The sequence below is a fragment of the Lissotriton helveticus genome, chromosome 5_1 (assembly GCF_964261635.1).
Source record: "Lissotriton helveticus chromosome 5_1, aLisHel1.1, whole genome shotgun sequence".
In the NCBI taxonomy this organism is placed as follows: Eukaryota; Metazoa; Chordata; class Amphibia; order Caudata; family Salamandridae; genus Lissotriton; species Lissotriton helveticus.
Window position 1 is genome coordinate 726,929,781 of NC_136065.1, and position 27,281 is coordinate 726,957,061.

The 27,281-nt window shown below is 47.7% G+C and overlaps 1 protein-coding gene across 6 annotated transcripts in view; it reads left to right on the top strand.

Annotated features, from left to right (window-relative positions):
- CCAR1 (cell division cycle and apoptosis regulator 1) overlaps window positions 1-27,281 on the top strand; it is a 1,607,854-nt gene that overhangs the window by 555,269 nt on the left and 1,025,304 nt on the right. For all 6 annotated transcript variants that reach the window (XM_078643192.1, XM_078643189.1, XM_078643190.1 and 3 more), the window contains one exon: window positions 13,423-13,648. In XM_078643192.1, coding sequence (XP_078499318.1) covers window positions 13,423-13,648 — 226 coding nt within the window. The remainder of the gene's footprint in view (window positions 1-13,422; window positions 13,649-27,281) is intronic.

Sequence of the window (27,281 nt, forward strand, 5' to 3'; positions counted from 1 at the left end):
TACTCCCCACACCTTCACAAAACATTATTGTGTGGATGTATTTCGACGCCAACAAGCCAATGTTGGTCAGGCAGTAAAACTCCTTTTCATACAACTGCAACCCCAACAAGTTAATCACTGCCTAGGGACTGATTTACAGTCTATGCAAAGCAAGTGTATCTACAGCACACATGCCTCGAACAGATTATGTTAGTTACCCTGTAAGTATCTGTTCTTGGCATGTAGTCCTGTAGATTCACATGCACCATCCCTCCTCCCCAAAACACTCCTGTGTAGGTTGGTAGTTCATACACTTGATTTCATACTAACACGTTGGCATCTCAATGCTTACATAAACCGTATTCTCACATTCTCGTCTACTCACTCCCTGGGATCGAGGTGACATCTTACGCCGATGACACACAACTTATGTTTACTTTCAGTGGAGTGTCGGACTGTTCCTTTGACTCTCTGTAACTGTGCCTAAATAACATTTCTGCCTGGATGAGCACTAATTTCCTTAAACTTAATGCTGACAAGACGGAGGTCTTGTTTTTTAATCAAGCTGTAACACCCTCTTTTTTTGGGATCCCACTCCTAAGGATTCAGTTAACAATCTAGGAGTTAGGTGGGACAAAGACCTGTCCCTTGCTACCCATGTCCAACAGGTATCGGCGGCCTGCTTCGTCAAGATAAAAATCATTAGAAAATGTATTGATTTCTTGCCTGAGTCAGCACGCCAAACCGTTGTGCATGCCCTAATCACCTCCCATCTTGATTATGCTAACGGTCTCTACATGGGTCTGCCAATTGGACTGATCCATAGGCTTCAGATCGTGCCGAATTCAGCTGCCATACTGGTCTGCAAGGTCCCTCTTCGCAAACGTATTTCCCCTTACCTGAGACAGTTGCATCGGCTACCTGTGGCCAAGCGCATTGAATTTAAGGCCCTTACGCTTGCCTTTTGGGGATTTCAAGGAAGGGGGCCCAACTACCTGAGGAAGAGACTTCGTCCTTACCAGCAGAACAGATCTCTTAGGTCTAACCACAAACGATACCTTACCCCCCCCAGTTCGCGAAAGCCAGAATGGGGGAAAGGACATTTGAGGTGGGGACCTCTAAATGCTGGAATAACCTTCCTCCTCAATTGTGCACATTGCAGTCCTAACGAATTTAGAAAGGCCTTGAAAACTTGACTCTTTAGTCTTAATAACTAAAGTATATTGACCACTATCTCTACTGTTGTCCGTACCTGTGCCGGGACACTCCATCTGGGGTAGCTGCGCGCTATACAAGTATCTTTTATTATTGTTAATATTACATTCTCACCTACCCATGGCAAAACAATTTGAAGATGACATCGATGACCATGCGCTGTATTTCCAAGAGGAAAAGTCACTCAGCCTCGAAGAAAACTTCTTGGGACAGAAACAACTTGTAATCATCTGGGCCCAACACTAGATGGCGGACTTATGCAAAGCATGTGAATCTACACCACTACATGCCAAGAACAGATGCTTATAGGGAAAGTAACATAATCCTTCTCTGTCAAGTGGTCTTAATTAATTTTCAAAAACACTGACAATCTCCCACATGCTGTTTCATGTATGCCTACCTTACCAACCACCTGATTGCTCATGTCCTGTTTGGACTGACATAATCTATAGCAAGCTTTTCATAAGAGATATTGATTCTAATCATGGAAAAGGGGAACTTTCTCTTAGCTTACAGGTAAAAAATAAATGTAAATTTCCGGAGAACATAAGCAACAACTTCTGCACAGCTCTGTAGACCCTAAACCTGAAACGCTACCTATGACCTACAACAGCAATAAGATAGAATCTTAATGTGCTTGTTTTATTTCAGGTAACTAGTCTATTAAGAAAACCATTCCTCTCACTTACAGAATTAAAGGTATATTGTGAAATGGCAGGAGCCTCAACAAAGATCGCCTTTAGCAATATACAGTAAAAGATAGCCACTTGATACAGAGCTTAGATACCGCCCTGGTCGATAACCAATGCGAGTAGGCACAAACACTTAATGGCGACCAATAGTACTCTAGTTAAATCATCATGGGTTCAGTCATGATCCAGAACACTTGCCAAACTATCTGAAGTTCTGCTTGTATTGTCTTTGGCCTGGCAAGGCTTTGCAGTGGGTAAAGTTAAGGATTACTTTGAGCCCCTTTGACTTTTCTTTGTTTTCCTGATTAGTCTTCATTCATCAAATCACTGAATGGTATTCGTCTAAGGAGTACGGTGCTTATGGTTAACTGATTTTGGGTTCACCAGTGCAAAGAAAGGAAAAGCCATCCAGGATATCACCTAGTCAAACTGTTGTACCTTGATCATGAAGGTCCTTCCTGACGGTGTTGAGGCTCATTCCACCAAGGCCAAAGCTCCCACCATAGACCTGGCTCTGGGTGTTCTGGTTATGGAAATTTTCACCATGCAGGCATACGTCCATACTTTAACCAGCATCACTACCTATGTCTCTACCTTATCAGTCATTTCATGGCTCTGGCCCTGTTATGACAGAAAAAATTTGAGGGATTCTACTCTTGTTGATGTCACTGGCGGATTAGATGCGGACTCCTCCAATGGGAAGGACCCTTTGGTATGTAACCAAAAGCAGAAGGTGCCGGAGACGGATTGGAAGCAATGGACACTCAGACTGGTTCTCTTGATGACGAAAATGGCCGCCAGCTCGGAGAGATAGAACTTCAGTGTGGGATGTGCGCAAAGTGGTTCACAGCGGAAACATTCCGCATTGACACTACGTATGTTTGTTTAGAAATCTACCTTTGCCAATCAGATACACTGTAGATCGTCAAATCAGTTAGAGAGCATTACCAGGAAAAAGTACTTATTTTTTAAGGAAAACATTATGATTAGTCTCTTTGATGCAAGTCCTGATTTTTGTGATTGAGTTCTTACTAGAGGGCACAATAGGGTCCCTTCATTTGCTAATTATGGTCCAATTATGACTGTAATAATGGACATGCTGAAAATACATGTAAGATTAGCCCATACTACAACCATGTAGATTAATTTTAGTTTGCTTAGACTGCACTATGGTGCCTTTCTTCAAGCTCTCCCTAGTGAGAGACACTAGGGCTGCGAGCGTTTTTTACCAGAACTAACTTGCTAGAATTTGTACTTGTGAATCTGCATTTTAAAAGCTAAAAAGATCGTTTTTATGATTTTTACTGGGGGGCTTCTAAATAGAGAATTTTAATTGGGAACTTACTGAGGCACACTGACACTTCTTCCCACGCCTATACTCTCTTTCCCTGCCTCGCCCAGCCGTGTTGTTTGATTAGGTGCTGGCGGCGGCAGGCGCCATTTTAGGTGTGGCTGGGGGCTGCGCTCTAGTCGCGCCGGACTCCCGCCCTCCCAGGCTATTTAGGGCTGCTCTGTAAAGCCCTCGCTGCCTTTCTTCGAGCTCTCCCTAGCGAGAGACACTAGGGCTGCGAGCGTTTTTTACCAGAACTAACTTGCTAGAATTTGTACTTGTGAATCTGCATTTTAAAAGCTAAAAAGATCGTTTTTATGATTTTTACTGGGGGGCTTCTGAATAGAGAATTTTAATTGGGAACTTACTGAGGCACACTGACACTTCTTCCCACGCCTATACTCTCTTTCCCTGCCTCGCCCAGCCGTGTTGTTTGATTAGGTGCTGGCGGCGGCAGGCGCCATTTTAGGTGTGGCTGGGGGCTGCGCTCTAGTCGCGCCGGACTCCCGCCCTCCCAGGCTATTTAGGGCTGCTCTGTAAAGCCCTCGCTGCCTTTCTTCGAGCTCTCCCTAGCGAGAGACACTAGGGCTGCAAGCGTTTTTTACCAGAACTAACTTGCTAGAATTTGTACTTGTGAATCTGCATTTTAAAAGCTAAAAAGATCGTTTTTATGATTTTTACTGGGGGGCTTCTAAATAGAGAATTTTAATTGGGAACTTACTGAGGCACACTGACACTTCTTCCCACGCCTATACTCTCTTTCCCTGCCTCGCCCAGCCGTGTTGTTTGATTAGGTGCTGGCGGCGGCAGGCGCCATTTTAAGTGTGGCTGGGGGCTGCGCTCTAGTCGCGCCGGACTCCCACCCTCCTCACACCCTATATAATGTGTCACACGGCCAGACGGCGCAGCGGGCTGGCGCAGCGGGCGCGCCGGATGCTCGCCGAAGCCGCGCCAAAGTCAAGCCCGTCTGCGCCCGTCCGCGACCGGACACGGCCCAGGGCCACACCCCCAGTCCCTGATGGCAGAATTACCTGGAGCAGGAGCGACTTAGTAAGTTTCTCCTCGTATACTTGCACCCCGGGCCTTCATAGTATAAGGGTTGGGGAGATCGAAGGATGTAAACATTGCCAATTCCATTTTAGTACCACGCTTGATAACTCCAGGGCTAGCGCCTCCTTGTTGTCCTGCGGCCTGATCAATGCCAGATCGCTTAGCTGCCATAAACACGATGTATATGACCTTCTCACTGATAAACATCTCGATCTGTTGTTCATCACTGAAACTTGGCTAGAGGCCAACTCTGATCCTGATGTTGTCCAGGCCTTACCAGACGACTATCAAATGGTGCGCCTGGACAGACCCTTAGGCAGAGGAGGAGGAATTGCGATCGCCTTTAAACAGCAATGGGCCTGTAAACTCGAACGAGTCAATTTGGCAGGTTGCGAGGCAGGTGTCTTTAGCATAAACATTGATGGGAGCACGACGATTAAGGGTCTGCTAGTCTATCGCCCTCCAGGACCTATGTCCAGATTCAAAGGCAACCTTTTAGAGTGTGTTACTAAATCAGCGATCAGGAGGGATAAGTTTCTATTGTTAGGAGACTTAAACACACATCTTGACGACTCCTCAGATAAAGGAGCGGTGGAGTTCCGGGATGAACTTCACACTTTACAGCTGGAACTAAAGGGGTTGCTTCCTACACATAATCGTGGGCACTTGCTTGACCCAATATTTGCTAACTGGGAGGATGTCTCAGTTGCTCCCCCAGTGCCCCTGCCTTGGACAGACCATTTCTTGGTCCCATTTGCCATCTTCCTGCCTAAATATAAAGCCAGCGCCCCCACCCCACTCAATTATCCTCGGCGTAGGTGGGCAAGATTTTCCCTGCAAAACTTTAATACGGCCCTCACTGCGGAAGGTCCCCCAGGAGGCAATGATGTGAATACAGCGAATAGGTTGCTTAATGACCGTATTATTGCTGCTCTGGACTGCACAGCCCCGCTGGGACGACCTACCAAAGGGGCTCAGAGACAAAGAACGGCTCCCTGGTTTGGCGAGGCGTTGCGTTGCGCCAAAAGGGACTGCAAACGTGCAGAAAGGCAGTGGAGAGTGGCATACGACGACCGGATGAAAGAGGCCTATCGCGTGAAGAGACGTGCCTATCACAATAAGATCCGGATAGAGAAGGCCACATACTATGCTGACAGAATCCACGAGGCTGAGAACTCGTCTAGGGAACTGTTCAGCATATATAAAACTCTGGCTACCCCAAAAACCTCTACTTTAGAGGACGATCACTCAGTAGCAGCATGCAATCGCATTGCGAACTACTTTGGAGATAAAGTCTCTAAGATTTACTCTGCTTTTCCCCACATACCTCCTGCAGCGGAAATGTCAGCAGACTTATTGAGTGATGAAGCCGATCAAAATCTGCTACTTAATTTTACCACCCCTTCACCGGTGGATTTAGTTAAAATCTGCAGATCTGTTAAATCTGGCTCTCCTCGGGATCCCGCCTCTCCAAAAAGGCTGGGAGACAGTCTGGAAACACTAGAACCTTATATCAGACACCTGCTAGATATCTCCTTTCTATCCGGTTCCATACCAGAGGACTGGAAACAGGCTGTGGTGCTCCCCCTACGTAAGAAGCCCAACATTAGCTTCGAGAAGTTAGATAATCTTCGCCCCATCTCCTTGCTGCCTTATTTTTCTAAGGTCGCGGAGAAAGTGGTAAATAAGCAGCTAATGAAATTTGTGGAAGAAAGCAACCTCCTTCACCCTACGCAATTCGGGTTTCGGCCGCGTCACTCTACGGAGTCTGCCCTTCTTAGAGCTACCGAAACCCTCAGGCAAGGTGCTGATGAGGGACAAACCATGGCCTTAATCCTCCTGGACCTCAGTGCGGCGTTCGACACTGTAGCACACTCCATCTTGCTACAGTGTCTGAGCAAAGGCGGGGTGAGAGGGGCAGCACTGAAATGGATTTACTCATTTCTTGCAGGCCGGGGTTTCCAAGTGAGGCAGGGTGACCATTACTCGGAGCGTATCTCTCTGGATCAGGGGGTGCCGCAGGGCTCGTCCCTGAGCCCAACTCTTTTTAATCTTTATCTTGCCCCGATCGCTACCTTGGTAGAGAGTTACGGCCTCCAAATGGTATCATATGCCGACGACACGCAGTTGGTCATCTCCCTATCACATGCGCCCGGTCCCTCGGCGGACATCTTCAGAGCTTGCATGCAAGACCTCGCGGCCTGGATGTCCGCCAATTGCCTCAAACTCAACGGAGGCAAGACCGAGGTACTGGTGGTGGGGGGAGGCCAATCGGCGTGGACGTCGGCGTGGTAGCCGTCGTGCTTGGGTCCAGCACCCACCCCTAGCCAGAAAGCAAAGAACCTGGGCATTTGGTTTGACTCTGACCTTGCCTTTGGTCCCCAGATCAATCAGGTGGTTGGATCATGCTTTGGGACCCTCAAAAGTCTCAGGAAGGTATTAAAATTCTTACCTATCAGAGCCCGCCAAACTCTGGTGCATGCACTAGTCACGTCAAAGATGGACTACGGCAATCTTCTCTACTTGGGAACTCTGGAAAAGAATTTGAGCCGTCTTCAGGTTCTCCAGAATGCCGCTGCCAGACTAGTGCTTAGATTACCCAGAAGAGCAGGCTCCGCAGCGGCCCTTCGATCTCTGCACTGGCTCCCGATCCGTAGCAGGGTGGAATTTAAAGCCCTGTGCACGTGCCACCGGATTATCAACGGGAGAGCTCCGCTCCCTCTGAAAGGATTGCTGACACCCTATGAGCCGTCTCGCTCTCTGAGATCTTCCGGCTCAGGACTCCTGGCAATTCCTAAGGTGTCCAGAGCCCGGATGGGTGGAAGATCTTTTAGGCACCTCGCAGCATCCAGATGGAACAAGCTACCTATGGCGCTGCGACTAGAACCTTCAGAAACAATCTTCAGAGCCAAGCTGAAGGCTGCTTTATTCACACAGTAGCTTTTCTGCACTTGTAAGTTCTGGTAGGTATTAGCTCCTTAGCGCGGGGACACGCCGCTGTGCGTCACCAAGCGCTCTATAAAACCCCCTAAATAGAAATAGAAATAGAAGTTTTTTTATCAGTAGCCTAATCATAACAAGCATTTACAATGCAATGGTTTCGCCTTTGGAAAGTTTAGAGCTATTGGCATTGCAAATGACAAAATTTGTATTTATGTGTTGGTTTTTTGAAAACAGATAAATAAATGGCATTGTCATTTACATTGCCATTAGCTTAATCTCTCACAAATGTAAGACCTATTGTACCCTACGGACGAGCTCAGCAGACAGCAATTACTACCACACACACCCAGAGCCACACACACACACCCAGAGCCACACACACACCCAGAGCCACACACACACCCAGAGCCACACACACACCCAGAGCCACACACACCCAGAGCCACACACACCCAGAGCCACACACACCCACCCAGAGCCACACACACACCCCCCCAGAGCCACACACACCCCCAGAGCCACACACACACACCCACCCAGAGCCACACACACACACACCCACTCAGAGCCACACACACACACACCCACTCAGAGCCACACACACACCCACCCAGAGCCACACACACACCCACCCAGAGCCACACACACACCCACCCAGAGCCACACACACACCCACCCAGAGCCACACACACACCCACCCAGAGCCACACACACACCCACCCACCCAGAGCCACACACACCCACCCACCCAGAGCCACACACACCCACCCACCCAGAGCCCCACACACACTCAGGAGAGCAAGCACAGCGAGGGGGCAGGGAACTAAAAGTAAAATACTAAAAATAAAATATTCCATGTCGCAATTAAAGTTACCATCACCCAGTCACTGGTTAATGACTGTAAAAACATCATCATCACCTATGTACCGAAGGGAGGAGTAAAGAACCTCAGGATGCCTTCAGTGTAAAAGTCTTCATTGGCTTAGGGTGCAGGTGGGCCTTACTTGTGTTTGAGCCCGCAGGCTCTAAAGCAACTATGCCCAGATGTGGGAGTCCCTCCTCAGGGGACTCGGTACCAACCATGCCCAGGTGGAGCCCTTGTGGGCTTTAAATCAGAAATGCCCCTGGGAGCCTCTCAGGCTCTCACTCAATTATGCCCCTTGAGCCTCTCTCCTTGCTCCGGTCCCGCTCTGATCGGGTCACTTTGCTGCCGGCATGCGGGACTCTCTGGCTGCCGGTCTGCTTCCTTTGCCGGCCTCTCGCTGGGGCCCTCCTCTCGGTGGGGGAGCATCGGGGAGAGACGCTGGCTACACTCCGGTGGTCGTGTTTTGGCGGCGGTGGGGGTAGCCTCGTGTGGTCGCATGCTGTGTATTTAGAGGGCTACTGTCATGTTTTCCCTCTGTTTATAATCTTAATAAGGACCCAGGAGTCTTTCGTGTCACACACTTCTGCTGTGAATCAGAAACGTTTTGGGTCTTTGCCTCGGCATGTGTGCATATAAGACATGTAAAAACAGCTGGGGTTTTGTTGTGGGAACGTCTGAAGAAGGGAGTGTGCTTTTGAGGGGACGTGGCAATGTCGAGGGGATCGCTGCGTAAGGGGTGTCTGGTGGTAGGCTAGAAGTTCTGTTGGGATGTTGGTGCTGGGGTGTGAAGTAGTTCCAGCTCCTCACAGGGCTGTGCTGGGGGTGCTCTGAGGTCACGTCCGCGTGATGGTGGCTGTGAAGTAAGGACGGACTGTGCTGGTGGGACGTTCTGGGCGTGCCATGACGCTGGAGAACGCTGTGCAAGGTGTGCGGAAGGCTGTGCCAGGAGGGTCTTGGGTCAAATACTGGAAGACGGGGCTGCCTGAAAGAAACTTTGGGCGGGTCTGCCTGTACAGGGGGTGGAGTCACGCAGGCAGGAAACGTACAGTGAGTGAACTGGCTGTGCAGGGACTTTTCGTCCTTTGCGTGCGTGGAATGTTGTGGGGCTGTGCGGGGAGGGAGAGGTCTTAGCCTGCATGGAGTTGCCTGGAGGATCGTGCTGTGCGTGCAATGACGGGTTACGTGCACGAGGGCGTGGGGATCCCCATGCAGGGGCTGTGCAAGGAACGGACAGGGTCGAGAGTTAGGGCTAGTGCCAAGTGCAGCCTACGCAGTACGGATGGACTTCCTTGTAGATGGATGACTGGCTACATTTATTTTAAACAAAACAAATGCAGAAAACGAAACGTGATAAGCATGCAGCAAACATGGGGGAAGTGGCGGCACACGCTGTTTATGGAATGTCGTGGGGTCGTCACTCGTGCAGTGTGTGTGGGAGGGCTAAGCATGTAGGTTATAGGGGAGTTTGGACTGTGCACTGCAGTGACTATTCGGGATAAAGTTCTATTGATGGAGGATGGATGGAGTGGTCCTGGACCAATTGTGGGTGAGGCAGTGGAAGGACGTTGGACGTGCACGCAGAGCAATGGTGGCAGACAGCAGTGTGTTGTGGGGGGATGCATCAGGCGATGTCGGATGTGGATGTGCTGGAGGTGTCCATGACTTATGCAGGGGTGGGTGTAAGACTGCAGGGGGAGTGGGGCCATCAGCGGAGAGCGTCGTCCTCTCCAAGTGACAGTTATTTTTGACGACACGTTTAGAATCCTTAACTTCCGTTTCCATTGTATTCGGGGTGTACCTCAACATTTCTAAGTGTCCAAAAATATCTTCTCTCGAATAGGCTCTTCACTGAATGTGGATGCGTCTGGGTGGGTGGAGTGTGAAGGCGGCTTGTGTAGAGGGTGTCAGTGTATGCTTAGGGAGTTTAAGTGTGGTTGTGTGTGCGCAGGGGGCGTGGGGCTGCTTTTGTGAGTTGTGTAAGGGTGCCAAGTAAATGTGTATGCAGGCTGTTCGTGTGCACCCTGTGGGTTTGTATGTTTACAGGTGGCAGTCTTCACAACTTTGGATACGTCTCGTGGGGCGGAAGGGGTGCGTGCCCTACTCTGTAGCCTCATCAGAGGCACGTGATGGCCATTCTGAGCTACTTGCCAGTGGCCGCCGAAGCACTGTCAGCGGCTGGCTGCGGGGCGCAGGTTGTGACTGGCGGTCATGTTGATGCTTTCGGTGGAGTGAGGTGGGTTGTGGCTCTGAGTGCCAGTTGTGGGGGTGCCGGCAGAGGAGGCTGGGTCTGCGCAGCTTGTCTGGTGTCTCAGAGTGCAAGCTTCCGCTATGCCGGCTGTGGTGGTGGTTGGCAGTGCTACTTGTGTGACTGCGGATCGTGGGGATTTCGTCTGCCTGCGCAGACTCGGGCTACTGGGTTATGGCTATGTGGGATGAGGAACTGAACGCACTGGGTTTCCATGCGGTGGATGTGTTTGGATGTGTATATTGCTGCAGTTTTAACTATGCAGGTTGTGCCTAGCGGTTCGTTTGGTAGCAACACACTTCGATTGTCCTCCGCTAGCATCCTAATTAGGGGCGCCTGCCGCTTTTCTAACACTGTTCTCATTTTCGGGGGGAGGGGTCGAATATTGTGAAGGGGATCATTGGCCAAAGACCAGCGAGCATCCCGCAGTTTCACGTCAGTGGCTCAGGTGATGCTGGCCGTCTTAGGGGGCCTTGTAGCTACAGTGGCCCAGCTGTCCCGCCTGCAGGCTGGACCATAAGGTTTAAGCTTTGTTGTGAGCGCGGGGCTCCCTGCATGCGACCACTTAGCTGTTAGTGCCCCAGTTCCAACTGTGAAGCTGCGTAAATGCCAGTGTCTTTCATTCTGTGCTGCTGGTAGTCCGTCTGGAGCTGTGCCGTGTTCCGGCGAAGCAGTGTGATGCTTCTGGCAGAGCGCACGCCTGTTGCCCTGGCACAGATCGCCGTCATATTTCAGTACTGAAGTGTGTGCACATGGTGCAGTGTAGTGCCAATGCCGATGGAAGGCCGAGATGTCTCCTATTCTGTCGCGGCAGCAGTGAGAGGTCGTTGTCTAAGCCAGTGGGACTTCGCGGTCCGTATCTGGTTCGTGGCCATAACAGTGAGGCTGCAAATAACCTCTCTGCCCGCATCCACCGCTGACAGTAGCGGTCTCCGCTCCAATCCCCTATGCACCTTTGTCCCCGGTCCCGCGTGTATGAAGGGGTTGAAGGAGGCCAGGATACAAAGCAGGGGCTGAAATCACTCTCCACCGGGCGCCATCTTCAACGAAATGCCCAAAACAAACCTCAAAAAAAAAAAACACCGCCCACCGCCGCAATGACGTTGTCAAAGGGGCAGGATGAGAAAAAATCGCCGGAACGACCATGAGTCGCCTCGCAGAATGACGGACGCCTCTCTCTTCCAATGGCTAGCCTCCATTTATGGAGCTAGCCAATGGAAGACATAGGCGGAACTAAGGCGACACTGTTCTAACATTAGATTTCGCCTGCACCGAAAAGCTGCGCGGCGCAGCTTTCGACGAGGCGAAACCTAAAAAAGGGAAGACTTGCACTCGGCCTCCTCTTCCAGTCCATTTCTGAACTTTGTTTAAGGTTTTGGGCACCACTTTGGGGAAGAGTGCATACAGAGTGCTTCCCAGAGAAGAGCTTCCTTCTAGGTAGCATCTGTCCATCCCAGGAGAGTTATCTTTTGCCCAGTTCTACATCTGAAGTTCTTGACTAAGTTTGAAAAAGGAACAAGTTCAAAGCGATCTTCATTGTCCAAATCCTTCATGACCTGTAGTAAGTTGCAGAATTGCAGTGTATTTCAACTTGGAAAATGACTACTTCCTAATCCATATGTGGTGCTGTATCAGAATGTTCTGAAACCTGTGGGCTTTTTTTGCAATGTTTCCCTTTTCCCTAACTCCATTGCTTAGTTGTCCACCTAGGTGATTGTGTGAGCACCCTTTTACAGGCGTAGCACAGATACCTTACCTTATGTGGGCAGCTGACTCGGCAAATCAGATTTCCCTGAAGCAAGAATCACTCCCTTCAGACAACAAGGATCCAGCTAGAATCGAAAGGTTTCTCACTCTGGTCCCCTCGAGTGCAATGCGGTTCGTCATTGCAATGCTTGATACTTTTTGTTGAAAACTATTTCAGCCCCATCACAGGATATACAATTAATCTAGACGAGTACATGTGTTTATACCTGGTAAAATCTTACAGGGAGTAAATTGATAGCTTCTTGCAATTTGATGCTCCAAGGCAGGTTACAAATGAGATCATTGTAGTGACATTTTCCTTCTGAATAGAATTGGAGATTAGATTAGCTCGTGCAAAATGAATATGTTGGAAAGATTAAAGGAAGAACTTCGTGTTTCGTCCTAAAGTAGAATCCAGCAAGACTCTAATAATAATTTCCTCTTACTGGGATCTGATGGAGAGGGCCACTCTTAGCATGACTGAGAGCTTTAGTATAGATATAGTTATGTTTTTTGACCAAGGAGAACCAGGAGAAAGCCCTAGACGTGCCTTGGTAATATTTTCCCTGTCTACTGCTGATAGGGTGAACTAATCCAAGGTGGGAGTAGTCATGGCAAAGGCAATAAATATGTATACCCATACCAGGGTGGTCTTTATAGGGCTGATAGTACAATTAAATTGATAGCACAGGCACACTGGGGTAGCCTGCATATTTTTTATATCCTAATCAGTCTCTTCCCAAGGCCTTATTCAAAATGTACCTTTGGTCCAAACAAGTTTGGTACTTCAGTTGAGCGACATGCTTTATATCTTTGGCATGAAGGAAGCCTCCTTTCATAACCCACATTTGCAGCCTCACCCTATGAAATCACAGGTTTGTTATAGCCAGACTCCTTTAACAACAAAAATGTACCTTAAAGCACGTATTTTTCACTTTATTTTTAATATTTTGGTTATAAAAAAGGTAGTAGCACGGTGTCCGTTTTGTTTTGATAAACTGACTGATTTCTTTGGGCGAATTGAAGTAGGGGCTTGAATACAAGTTTCTAGGTTTCAGATCATATCATTTCTTTAGTAGATGCGACTTATGCTCTGCAAATGTACAGAGGTTTTTTTATTTTCCTTTTGGCAGGCAGGATGCTTCTGTATTTTATTAGAATGAGTACTGTGGGCATGGTGGTGATTCCGTTTTTGCTGGGTAGATGATGGCTTGCACATTTTGTTTTCCACGTCTTTGAACGTCTTTTACAAATTAAGATGTGTAAATACATGAAAAAGTAAATCCGATGCTGCTTTTTATTATTCATAATGTTCTTGCATAATGTGATTTTATGGTATCGTTTTCTATCTTTACAGTGCAAATTGTGATATGATGGAACTGAGAAGACGCTATCAGAATTTATACATTCCCAGTGACTTTTTTGCTACCCGGTTTACCTGGGTGGATGCATTTCCTATTTTAAGGCCATTTCAGATGGGAAATTACTGTAATTTCTATGTCATGAACCGAGAAGTTGATCCCTTAGAGAAAAATCTAGCAGTTCTGTATCCACCTGATGTCGATCACTCATACAGTGCAAAGGTATGCTTTCTTGCCAGTCCCGAAGACTATGTTGTGTCCAGTGTGTAATGTGAAGGTCGAGCATGCAGTTCAGTTGTAGGAGAATCATAAATGCTCAAGCTGGATGATTGAATTTAAGATGATTGTTATTATTTATTGACCTGTGAGTGAATAACTTTGCTGAGGTGTGACTGGCCTCTCTTAATGTTGGTGCAATGCTCTTTACCTAGCGGTATGTAGGTGTGGCATGTGCTGTAAGGACAGTATGATTGCAAGAGGCATGGCATTTGTATGCTTTGTTGGATGTATGCAAGATTTATGTAATATGCTCAGTTGTGTGTATGTAGGGTATCTTATTGACTAGTGCTGCTGGTGGGGTACTTATGAAATAGTCACACGAGTTTGAATCACAGTTGACACCATATGACTGGGATTGTATAACATTGATTAAATATCTTGACCTAATTACTTGGCAGCGCTGTATGCTTTGAGATGGCCTGTGTGTAGGTCCCATTAATTCTGAACCTGATCAATAGATGCTGCCCTTGTCAGCATCTGCCCCTAACAGGGAATGCCTGAGCTGGTTACACTCAAATGATTGAATAAGTTGGGTCGACGGGTTACAGATTATCTCTGCCAACAAAAGTCTCAGGTTAGACACTTTGGCCTTACAATGGTAATCTAGAAACATTGGCTTTACAGTTGTAATCCAGAAACTAAAAGCATGAGGTCCGTCCCAGGTGAACTGAACAACGGAAATGTGCAGCCATCCCAGAAATGCAAATTCTCCTTACAAAAGCCTCTGAGGAGTTTTCTTATGATGTAAATGTAAATGTAGATTGTGCTTATATAGCGCACGGCTACCCGCAGTGGGTGTCCCGGCGCTTGCTTAGGGAACCTGTCCTGATATTCCCCTGTGAGATAGCAGGGTATCCACAAGGTGAAAGTCAGGCATCCCGCCGCGAGGGGCCGTTGTGGAGATTAAGCAAGCTATTGCCCAGAGTCGCAGAGTGTGAACCCGTGAGTCGAGGAGGCACCGAGGCGAGAATTATCGAGTCCGTGGAATTTTTAGTCCAAGACCCGCCGAGGCGGGGAATTGAACCCTGGTCCAGGACCGATCTCAGCTTCCGGGTCTGCCGCCTCTAACCCCTGAGCCACACTTCTCCACTGATGATGCAGGAGGATGTGGTGTAAAGGGATTCTGTGCAATGAGGTATTGAAGGGTGTGGTGACATTTGTTTTGTATGGCTTGGTGGATATTAGCTTTTGGGAGATGGTTTGTAGAATGTTGGCCATGTGTAATATATTGCTACTGTATGTGATGTGGAGTAAGTTGTGCTACACAGTCAGTTTTGCTTTTTGCTCTTGTTAGTTGGGTTGGATTGTGGTCCCAAGGAGTGTGGACCTGGGTGGTGCTAAGGATGGTCTTTGCTTTTGGTGTGCAATGAAACAGTGATGGGTGTTGAAATGAGGTTTCGAAAAATGTCTTGTCCTACTGTGTTTTTGTACGTATTATAAGGTGCCACTGGTTGTTTTAGATGAAATGTTAATGTATAGTAGAATATAATGAATGTGGTACAGTATGATGTCACTCCAGCAAAATGTGTAGAGGTTGATGAGGCACTGTCCTCTGGTTTAACAGGCTGCTTTGATGCTTATTGCCCTCCTGGGTCTAGAAAACTTTTCCCCTTTAGCTTGGAAGCCTGGACAAGGAATAATGACAAGTCTGTCTTTAAGAGAGGAAGTTCAGAAAACAAGATCAACAGAAAGTCATTCTATCGTCACAAAAGAAAATAGGTCAAATCAGCACTCCCATGGGGGGGCGTGGCCACGGCGGCAAGCGGAATGGCGGCTCTGTTGTGAAGCTCCTCCGAGCGGGCGCCTGCAGACGGCGAATGGAGATGTGATCTGTACCCCCTGACTATACCGGACACCGGGACCTGCCTCCGGATGAACACGGACTGCTGGGGTGCCCTTTCTGTGCTGTGGGAGTGGCCGGTCGCGGACAATACGGCGGAGGGGATCTGAGGCCTCCGGACCTCGGTGCCATCTTCCTTCTGCGCTGGGGCGCTGGGTAAGTGCCGCTCGGCCGTTGCTGGTCGCGGCCCCCTTTCTCTCCGTTGTCTTCCCCGCTGGGCTAGCGTGGACGCCGCTGCTGCTGCGCGGTCCCCGTTTCCCTGGTTGCCTGGTCCTCGACTCGGCCGGGGCCTTCGGCCCGGGTGTGTGGGGGAGCCGGGGCCTGGATTGTGGACCCGCGTGGATCTGAGGCGGTGTCTGCGGCGCCTTGCGGGGGGCGGGGAGGGTGGGATACGCGGCCACTGGTGGACTGGGGGCGATTCCTGGCGCTACTCGGCGGCCCCGCCGCACTCCCTGGGCAGCCTCACGTTGTTCCACCGTGATTCCTCCGTGCTCAAACACGACGGAGGTGGCAGAGACATACGCACGGGGAAGGCCCGGCAGCGATCCATTGTGCTGCTTGTGTCTGGCTCACGCTTCCCTGATCTAGCTGCTTTGGTCTGAGGCCTGCTCCCTTGCCTGCCGCAAGTTTTTCTACTGCACTAGCCCTAGCAAGGGTTCATCGTTGATCGCCAGCCTTACCATTGATCCCTGCTCTCCGCCACTGTCGCTGCGTCTGCGGCCCCGCCTCGCGTCCATAGCGATGGGGAAGAAAGACCCGGCCCAGAGGACGCTCAATTTTGATAAACCACCGCTACCTACTGCTGACCCCCCTCCAGGAGCGGCTTCGGGAGCTCAGGGAACACAGGACAGTGGCGATGCGACATCCATGATGGCCGCCATGATGGGGGAGATGCGTGCTGGTTTCAAGGCACTGGATACTCGCTTTGATAGTCTGGAGAAAAAGTTACCTGACATTGGCTCCACAGTACAGGCCCACGACCGGCGCCTTGACTTGGCTGAGTCCAGAATATCTGATTTGGAAGACAGGACCTCCAAGACTCTGAAGCGGCTGGAACGGGTCGAGAAGATTCTTAAAGATGTGGCCATCAAGAATGAGGATTTAGAAGCGCGGAGCCGGCGAAATAACATTTGAATCCTTGGCGTGGCGGAGACAACTGCCACTGGCCGGTTCGACACCTTTGTGGAAAACCTCCTCGTTGAATTGTTCGGCAAGGACACTTTCACGGCTGGCTTCGTGGTGGAAAGAGCACATAGGTCCTTGGGGCCTAGACCACGCACGGGGCAACTACCCCGTCCCATCATTGCCAGAATTATGAACTTTCGTGACCGCGATGCCGCCCTCCGAGCTGCACGGGAGATGGGGGAGGTACAGTGGCAGGGGAGCAAGTTGTCTTTTTTTCCGGACTACACTTTGATGGTGCAAGAGGCGCGACGGAAATACACCAGTGTCAAGGCGGCACTCCGCAACCTCGGCTTGAAGTACAGCATGCTCTACCCAGCCCGGCTGAAAGTAGACATTCATGGCAGATTCCGCATCTTCGATTCTCCGGCTGAGGCCCAAGACTTCTGCCATTCATACAAAAAGGGTCCGGGTTCGACTGCTGGCTCCAGACCTCATTCTCCGCAGCAGCCTGACACGCAAGCTAGTGCAGACTTATTTGTAGACACCGATCGGGGCTGATTGCCCGTGCCACTCCGGACATGGCTGCTTGTTTGTTTGGTGGGACGGTCCGACACAGCCAGATTTTTATCCTTGCTAACGTCTCCAATTTTGCGCTGTTGGGTTGCCCGCTCGGGGGAACGCGTTGCTTCCCCCCATGGCGTATGCCTACTTGTTTTACTCTTTTTTCTGGGACATGTTACTCTTCCATTTGCAGATATGTTTAGATGCTTCGTATCACTGGCTATTGTCATTCTGCACTGTTGTTCAGGAATTAGTGGGGTTCTGCCTCTCTTGGGGTGCTGGGAGGCTGGGTGGTGGGTGGGGGAGGGGTTGTGTGTATTTTTTGTGGTTCCTTTTTTTTTTTTTTGTCTGATTGCGAGACACAGGGTATCGGATTGTTGAATGACCACTTCTTGCTTACAGTCCTTGATCTAACGTTATGGCCCGGATAGGTTTGCAGGCTGGGCCTTCTAGTCTGACATTGATGATATGGAATGTTCGTGGTCTGAATTCCACCCGTAAACGGAAGCGGGTTATGCACTATGCTGAGAGACACAGAACTGATGTGCTTTTTCTACAAGAGACTCATATGAATCAGTTGGACACGGCCTCCTTTGCGAGGGGTTGGGGCGCACACAGAGTGTTTTCATGCTTCAGTAGATATGCACGCGGAGTGGCATACGGAACACTTCGGGGGCTCACGTGGTGTCCAAACTCTACAAACTGTGCTTGTCTTCACTTCCCACGTCGGATGAAGTGGTACGCACCGCATGGGAACTAGATCTAGGCACACTAATCTCAGACGATCAACGGGAGGCGCGTTGTGCCATGACCAGGGAGGTCTCCACGAATAGCAGACACAAACTCATACACTTTAAATTCCTTCGAAGGCTGTACCACACCCCGATGCTTGCCCACAGAATTGACACCAACAGACCTCACACATGCCCCAAATGTAACGCCCCTCATGCCGACTTTGCCCACCTGTCCTGGACATGCCCGAGACTGCACACCTATTGGGTTGAGGTGCACAAAACTCAATACTGGATCTGTCATTGTCTGTCACGCCGGAGATAGCCCTGCTTGGTTATGTGTCCAATTTCCCTCGCAACACTCGCAAATTGGCATCCATTTGCTTCCTGCTGGCAAAAAGGGAAGTTGCGCTGCTCTGGTGCTCGCGACGCGCTCCTACGGTTCAATCATGGCTCAGGAGTGTGGCGTACTGTAATGTGAACAGTGTGGAATATTCGGAACAGCTCCCTGCCTCCTCCCGCCCTGTAGACATCGGGGGTCCATATCGCCAATATCTTGCGGGGAGGGCAAAGGACGCGTCCTCTCAATCCCTACATCCCAACACTCCGACCGGGGTGGGTTAGATCGCGGGGCCCCCCTTCTTTGTACCCGTTTTGGTGTTGATTTAGTTGCGACACGCTTCCGCCCCTTGGGGGTTGTGGCTGGGTACTTGTGAGATTGGGGTCTCCTCACCTTCCCTGGCAACGGGGCCGCCTTCTCCGGTGGTTACTGGCTCTGGTACAATGTTGGGTCCATTCCCCGGAAGTCTATGCCGTCAACCTCATGTGTATGCTCTTGATCATTGCCCATATACTGGAAGGGTGGCACATGACGTCGTCTGCTTTAGCTATAATGTGGTTGTTGTCAACAGTAATGCTCATTGTCGTACTTGCTGAGTTGATATGCTGGTCTTGCAAGATAACAATTATGATTTCTGTTTCTTTTATCTTCCTTTAATTTCCGTGCTATTTCTTTTAGTTTGTATACATGCCTCCTTATTGGAAAATGTTTATACCGTTACATCCCGAATGTTACACTGCGCAATCCTATTGGTCACTTCCCTGTACAACTTGAAATGTTGACTGTGCTACCTACTATTCTTATGTACATGGTGTATATCCGTGTTATACTACTTTGGATTGCCTCTGCAGCCTCAATAAAGTGTTAAAAAAAAAAAAAAAAATCAGCACTCCCATAGTATATTCCAACCAGTGTTTGTTTCTGCACAGGAAAAAAAAGAATTTACTCTCCTGTTTTTTTCTTCCTAAAAATAAATAACAAATACAAAATTAATAACAAAATTAAATCCAGGGCGCACTTGTTTAAAATGTCATATAAGTGCGCTTAAAATGTTTTTGTCCCTTTGCAGAGTGAACGTTTGAGGGCTATAGGGAAAGAGCTTGGTACCCGCTGAAGCTTGCAGTACTGTATTATGTTGGAAACTTTAAGTCGTTGGTTCACCTCTCACTTGAGAAACCCTTTCCGAACATTTTAGATTTTTTTACTGTGCGCTCAGAAGTAAATGTTGTTTTCTTGATAAGGGCATGTATCTATTATGGATCAGTTTTTGTGAAGCCAGGAGTTGTGGCTTTATTATCAGCCAAGTGACCTATCTTAGGTTTGCGGTGCATAGTTAACGTGTGACAAGCAACACGAGGATTCTAATGGAAAATGTTTACACGGCGCACACATCAGTTCAGTATATCATATTAAAGGTCGGCCTCTTTTGTATCCAAATTTTACTTAATGCTTGAAATCACACAACGTAATTCGGGGCACCAAAGGGAGACCATTTTTCACAAGTTATGATGTTGAATTACAATGCTAATTTCCTTTTGTGTAAGAACATGTCAAATTATAACATCTTTGATTGGTACAGTCTGTAAATTGTACCAAAGGAAAGTTCCAATTCGTTTTACTCAGCAGAATCCTAAATTATTCCATGATGAATAATCTTGCAATGCATTTCGTTCGCTTCAACAGAATGTATTTGCATATCCCTTATTAAAGAGGTTCAACATTTCTCAGTTGTGACTGTAAGGCGCTTAATTTACGGTTTGCGTTTTGAAAAGATTATATATATATATATAATATGTTTTATTATATTCATAATGATATATAATAAATATAATGTAATTCTTACTGCCAATTTAGTTTGAACCTATGACTTGCTGACGATGAAAATCTTCCTGTCTGTCTCTTTGGTGTAGCACCAGTAAATCAGCAAATTTTGAGCCACACGGAGAGATTTTGGCAGCAAGTATACAGCCAATGTTCAATCCCGCAGTGAAATCCCCAGCATATCCATTGTCCCTTGTGAAATTTCCACTATTATGTGAAGGCAATGGAATAATTGCTCTAGTCAGGAGGTATACTGTGAGGTACACAGGTCTAATTTTCCTCTCTCAGTATGGTGGATTTTCCCTTACCACCCTTCAACAAATCTGACTCTTAATCAAAAAATGTATTTTGAGAAATAACATCAGAAGTGCTATGCAAAGAAAGTATGTTCGTCATTTCAGACAACCCTGTATTTCATTGGTGTGCCATGGAGATTTTTCATCTGTGGCTTCAATTATCTATCCCTTTAAATCGGGGGCATTGAGAATTTGTTTTCTTAAGCGCCTACTAGAAGTCAGAATATAGTTAAAAAGAATTGTAGGTATTTTCCTATTGGGGTTTGGCAGGACCTTGTTGGAGTTTTCGCGCCAATATGCCAAAGTATCCTTCTGATGTTTGTGCTGCAAATTGTTGCAATCATTTATGCCAAAGCGTTCACCTATATCTATGCCAATGACTACTTCTGACTGCCTCAAGCTACATTACAACAGTCCAGCCGCGGTCCGTGCAGGTAACAGCGGTGGGGCCGGGTTAGGGGGGATTTCGAGGGATGATGGAGAGGGAAAATTAAATAAATCATGAATTTTCCCTCCGCATCGTCCCTCGAAATCCCCCCTTACCCAGTCCCACCACTGTTACCTGCATGGACCATGGCTGCAAAAGTCCAAAAGTAAAAACTCTTGGCATACTTTTGGACTCTGAGCTCTGTTCCTACCCATGTCCTTTCTGTGCAACTCAGGAATTGCAGGAATGGGTTTTCATTAGAACATAATAAACATATTTCTGATGCATTCGTAAAAATGCAGATTATTCACCTTTTTTTTTTTTCCTTTTTTTTTTTTTTAAATTAAATATCCTCATTAGCCTTTTCGCCACCCATTTCTGAATAAACGATACCACCCATGGGCTTTTATCTCATGTACCAGCTCTACCGTCAACGGCTCATGCAGTGCTACTTTGAATATGGAAACTCTTGTACAAACCAACTCATCTTTGAGAGTCCATCTCTTAAAGCACTGCTACCATTTCAGTTCAATCTCCTGGGACCGAGGAAAAAGAAACCACCGGTGAGATAGGCCAAGACCTTAATCATCGGATTATTATTGTTTAAGTCGCCTTCTCCGCGCCAGAATTTCCCTCCCTCACTGCCAAAACTTCCCTCCCTCACCCAAAGTGTGTCAAGAATGGTAGTCAAAATGTGCGCTTTTTCTTTATCTGATCCAAGGTATCTATTTTAGCGGTGAATCTCATGGCTCGTAACCAGTCCGAGATCGTAGGGGATAAGGGAGACACCCATAGTTTACAAACCTCCCTCCGGGCCAGGAGAATCCCGTAGAAAACCAGTTTAGCTTTGTCATCCATATCCTTACTATGCAAATTATATCTTCCTGTTATAATTAGTTCAGAGCTTACCTCTATCTTCTGATCTGCAGCTTGTGATAGGCAATTACTTACGGCCTCCCAGAACTCCCTGATGTTCGGGTAGTCCACGAACATATTCAGATCGTCTTCGTTGGGGCACCTGCATTTAGGGCATTCCACCAGCCCGCCAGCTTTAAATTTTGAAAGTCTGCGAGGAGACCAGTATGTCCTGTGAATTGTAAACAAATGGTTTCGCCTTAAGTTTGCAGGTTTGACTATTTTATATAGCATAGCCATAGTTACTTGCCATTGAGTTTCCGTTGCGATGTTCGGCAAGCAATCGCCCCATAGTACGCCAGGAAGTGAAAACACGCCGTCCTCCATCTCAAGTATCGACCAGTCCCAAAGGGCCACTTCCTTTTTGTAGGATTGAGTTGAAAAAAGCTTTTCTTCTAGCTCAATCTGGAGTCCAACAGTATTTTCCACTTCACTTGCCCAACTGTGAATTTGCAGATAATTAAATTTTGAGAAGCCCCGACCCCAGATGGCCTGACCGTGACCCCATTCAATCAGCTTTCCATCTGGAAATAAGTCACCCCATCACTCCAAACCCGACACTCTCAAAGGAGTAGCCAGTGCATCCTTAGACCAAAGAGGTGACCCTGGACCATTCCATATTGGGACCATATAACCATAATAGGGAATCTTGAGTGCTCTCCTTATCCTATACCAAAGCTCCGCCGCATCATGCAATGTCTTGAACCTTACTGTCTTGCAGAACCTTGGATCAGAAAATTTGCGCAAGAAACCATGCTCATTGTATTTACAAGTCTTAAGCATTGCAACAAATATTCTTCCAATAACTGAGACAGTCGGAGTATTCATCAGCATTCTCAAATTCTTTAACTGAAAAGCCCAAAAATATAACTGAAAATCAAGGCCGCCAGTCCCCCTTTGACCGACATTCGTCTTATCTTGTTCCACGATAAACCTGACCCTTTCGAGGCCCATATAAAAGAACAGATCTCACTCTGCAACCTCTTAAACCAGTCTTTTTTGAATGCATGGGGAATAGTTTCAAACAAAAAAGTAAATTTTGGCAAAATCACCATCTTTACCAAATTCGTACAGCCGTACAGATTAAGTGATAAGTGTCCCCATCCTCGCAGTATAGCACCTATTTCTCTTTTTATCTTTAAGAAATTTGTTTTTGTTAAATCTCCAAGGTTATGTGTGATACTCACCCCCAGGTATCTCATCTCAACTTTACAATTTACCCCTCCTGTATCCAATTTCCACGACATAATCTCGGTCTTATCATCGTTTATCTCATAGCCTGAGACAAGACCGAACTCTTTAGTTAATTCTAATAAACCTTGCATTGATTGTTGCAAATTAGGGGTATAAATAATTATATCGTCCGCGTATAGTCCTATTTTCTTGGACCACCCTTCTACAACAAAGGGAGGGATATTCTCGGCATTCCTAATCCTGCAGGCAAGGGGTTCTATATACAAGTCAAACAATAGGGGGGACAATGGACATCCCTGTCGTGTCCCACGCATCGCCTTAATGGACTGGGTTAAAATTCCATTAATCAATACCTTAGAAGTAGGTGAATTATATAGAGCTAGCAGTGAGTTGGTGAAACATGTCCCAAGTTCAAGATGACCCAAAAGAGCCTTTAAAAAGAACCAGTTTACCCGATCGAAAGCCTTGGCGGCATCGAGTGCGGTTACCGCCAAGGGAAGTTTATGAACCGTAGCTATATCTATTGCGCCTATTAAAGAAAAAGTAAGCTCCTTTAAGAATCTACCCTTTCTCCAGTATTCAATCTTTCATAGATTCACATGCTTGTATCTTCCCCGTCGTCATGGTGGGAGTCTCCCGGTATATAATAACCATAGCAGTAGAAGAAAAAACTGCCTGGAAGCCATAGAGTAGTGAAACCACTAGGTAACCTCTCCTCCTCATTATGTGGCCCAAACTACAGCCAATCAGCAGCCAGCACCAGCCTACACCATTCCCAGCAGAGCCACCATACCTCAGATTTCCAACCGCCTTCGTGTGAGAAGGAGTCTCCCTGAGCTCTGCTCAGCTTATTCTCTCTTCACTGAACTTTTGACCTTTCACAGTTGGAAGTCAGGTACTGTTCTTCATTATCAAACTTGATTTCTTTCAATATGTCTGAAAACCCCAAGAAGAGCCTTTTCAGAGCTTGCAGGTCCTGTGGCAAGGCCAGACTGTATTCTGAAGATCCTCACAAGGAATGCTTGTACTGTTTGTACCCTAAGCATATTCCTAAGGACTGCAAATATTGCCGCACCTTCTCTGCTAAAACACTGAAGGATAGAGAAGCGCGCCTCTTGTTATGGCTTCAGAAAAGGAAAACTCATGACTCGGAGTCTGAGGGAGAAGCCAAGGGACACACCTCTAAGAAATTGAAAAGAGGGTCCTCTGAGGAAAAGGGTGAGGTGAAGAAACAAAAATCAGGAAGATCTAAGGAAGGTGAACCTTCTACTTCACTCCCTCCAACTCCTCTCAAGCCTTCCTCAGAAAAGAAGGCTCCGTCGTCGCTTCCGTCGACGAAATCTACTGAAATTCCAGTCAGACCGTCGACGAGGCCGTCGACGACCTCGACGACGACCGTTTCGTCAACGACGACGACAATCTCGACGACGACAGCTTCGTCGACGACGATGACGACGACGACTCCGTCGACGGTGAGTGCCAGACCTTCGTCGACGGCAAGATCTTCGTCGACGAGTATCCCGCCGACGATGCGAATGATTGTCCCGTCGACGGTCCCGTCGACGGCCCCGTCGACGGCCCCGTCGACGATGAAAAAATCGTTGGCGATGCCATCTCCAACAAGAATAACATCAACATATATTTCTATAAAGAGCATTGCTCCGTCAACGGGAGCGTTGACGAGCAAAAAAGGTGAATTTTCTACGCCCAAAATTTCACCCTTGCTGCCCTCTACCATTCTGGACTGTCAGGAATCAGAGGAGGAAGGTTCTTGTGGTGTTGCTTACAGTCCTTCGCAACTCCATATTAAACATCAGGATTCCGAGGAGGAAGACCACCAGGAGGCACAGGAACACTTCTCTTTTACGGAGCGGCCGGTCAAAGGCCAGATGAGATACGAGTCATTTCACCAGGCCTACCACTATGATGAGGAAGAAGAAGTGGATACGCCTGTGCGGGAAGAGGCCATGTCGGTGCCTATTTCTTTAATATCGGACCTTAGAAGCATGATTGATAGTTATTATCGTCGCTTTCCTGAAGATAATGCTCCTGCGGCCACTGGAAAAATCTCTCAACCTGCAAAGGAAATACCACTGGCTCAGCCGCCGCCTCCTCCTCTTCAGAAGGAGGTCCAAAACGTTATTACAATTCGTGATGACTTAAATGATTCTGATCAGGATGATCAAGAGGAGGAAGGGGAACTTCCTCAGGATGAGGAAGTTGGAGATGAGTGGGATCAATATATTGCTCCAACGTCCCCGGCTTCACCTTTGCCTCAGTCAAGTTCTCCTCCAGAGGACATAGCAAGCTTTCATGATTTGATGGGAAAAGCGGCAAAGAGATTTAAGCTGGATATGCCAATCAAGGAAAGCGAATGCTTCCTTTATGATTTCAAGGAGTCCTCCAGGAAGTCGGTAAGAGCCATTCCTATTATTGAACATATATGGGATGAAGGGCTCAAACTAATGAAGAATCCTGCATCAGTCCCAGCATCCATACCCAAGCTGGACAAAAAGTATCGTGTTGTAGAGAAGGCTCCAGCATGTCTTATTGGTCATCCTCGGCCGGACTCAGTTGTAACTCAAGCAGCGCAAAAGCGCTCCAAGAACCCTATGGCAACATGTCTGGTGCCCCCCGATAAGGAGGGCAAGAAGATGGACGGCATAGGTAAACGTTTTGCAGTCATGGCAGCAGCTTCCATCAAGGCTACCAACGCGATGGCCCTTCTGAGCCGATTCAATAGACAGATGTGGTCTGACATCGCTCCATTACTGTCGCACCTTCCGGAGGACAAGAAAGAGGAGGCGACTACCATCCTGCAGGATGGGGCTAGAGCGGCGTCGGAGTCCATAGACGTGGCAATGGACATAGTGTCTATAGCTTTCCGCCAGATGGCAGGGGCGGTAACCCTACGGAGACAAGGATGGCTCAAGGCTACGTCCTTTCGGCCGGAAGTCCAGGCTAAAATATTGGACATGCCATTCGATGGCGAAAGCCTCTTTGGTAAACAGATTGATGAAACGTTACAAGGGATAAAAGCAGATACTGATACTGCTAGATCCTTGGGATCTTTACAGCAAGGTCGTTATCAGTCCTTTCGTGGACGAGGATCCAGAGGACGCTTTCAACAGCAACGTTCCTCTTACCAATCAAATCGGTACCAACCTTACAACCAACAGGGATACCGCCAATACTCCTCCAACCAGCAATACCGGTCCTCGAACTCTTCTTTCCAACAACAAGGAAGAAGAAAGTCCGCCGCCAGAGGGAAACAAGACTCTGGTCGCAGACAGTGATATTTATCAGGCGCCTCCAATTCCTCTTCAGATCGACCAGTTCCACTACCTCTCTCAGTTTCTTCCGCATTGGCAGTCCATAACATCGGACAGATGGGTATTAGACATCATTACACAGGGTCACACCCTGGAATTTTCGCAAAGGCCTCCAGATCGTCCTCCTCTCTGCAGAGTTCATCAACATATGGCAGCTCTCAAAGCAGAGATCTCATCACTCATTCTGAAAGGAGCGATAGAGGAAGTCCCATCAGACCAGCGAGGAACAGGGTTTTATTCACACTTCTTCCTTATAAGGAAAAAGCAATCATCAAAATGGAGGCAGGTACTGGATCTCAGAGATCTGAACACATACATAAAGAAAATTTCTTTCCGTATGCTGTCCTTGCAGGAAATTCTTCTACTGCTCCGCAAGGGAGACTACATGGTCTCTCTAGACCTGTTGGACGCATACTTCCACATTCCGATACACAAAAAACACAAGAAGTATCTGCGATTCATGGTGGCGGGGCGCCATTACCAGTTCAGAGTTTTGCCTTTCGGCCTGAAGTCTGCCCCCAGAATATTCACAAAATGCATGGCTCCAATAGCGGCGCATTTAAGACAACAAAGTCTCCAGGTGTTTCCATATCTGGACGACTGGTTAATAAAAGGACCATCGTTTCAGGCAACACAGAGATCCCTTCGGAGGTGCACAGATCTCTTCCACAAATTAGGCCTTCGGATAAACAAAGAAAAATCATGTTTTCTTCCGACTTGTACTCTGCAATTCCTAGGAGCAATCTTGAAAACTCAGGAAATAAAAGCTTACCCATCAGAAGAACGGGTAACAAAAATCTTGAATCTGACTGCATCTCTAGCAACAAAAAAGTTCACTTCCATCAGAATATTCAAGTCATTACTGGGAATGATGTCCTCTTGTATCCCATTGATTCCCAATTGCCGTTTACAGATGAGACCGTTGCAAGAAGCCCTGGACAAACAATGGGTCCAAGCCCTGGGTTCCTTCGAAGACAAGCTGGTCATAACCCAT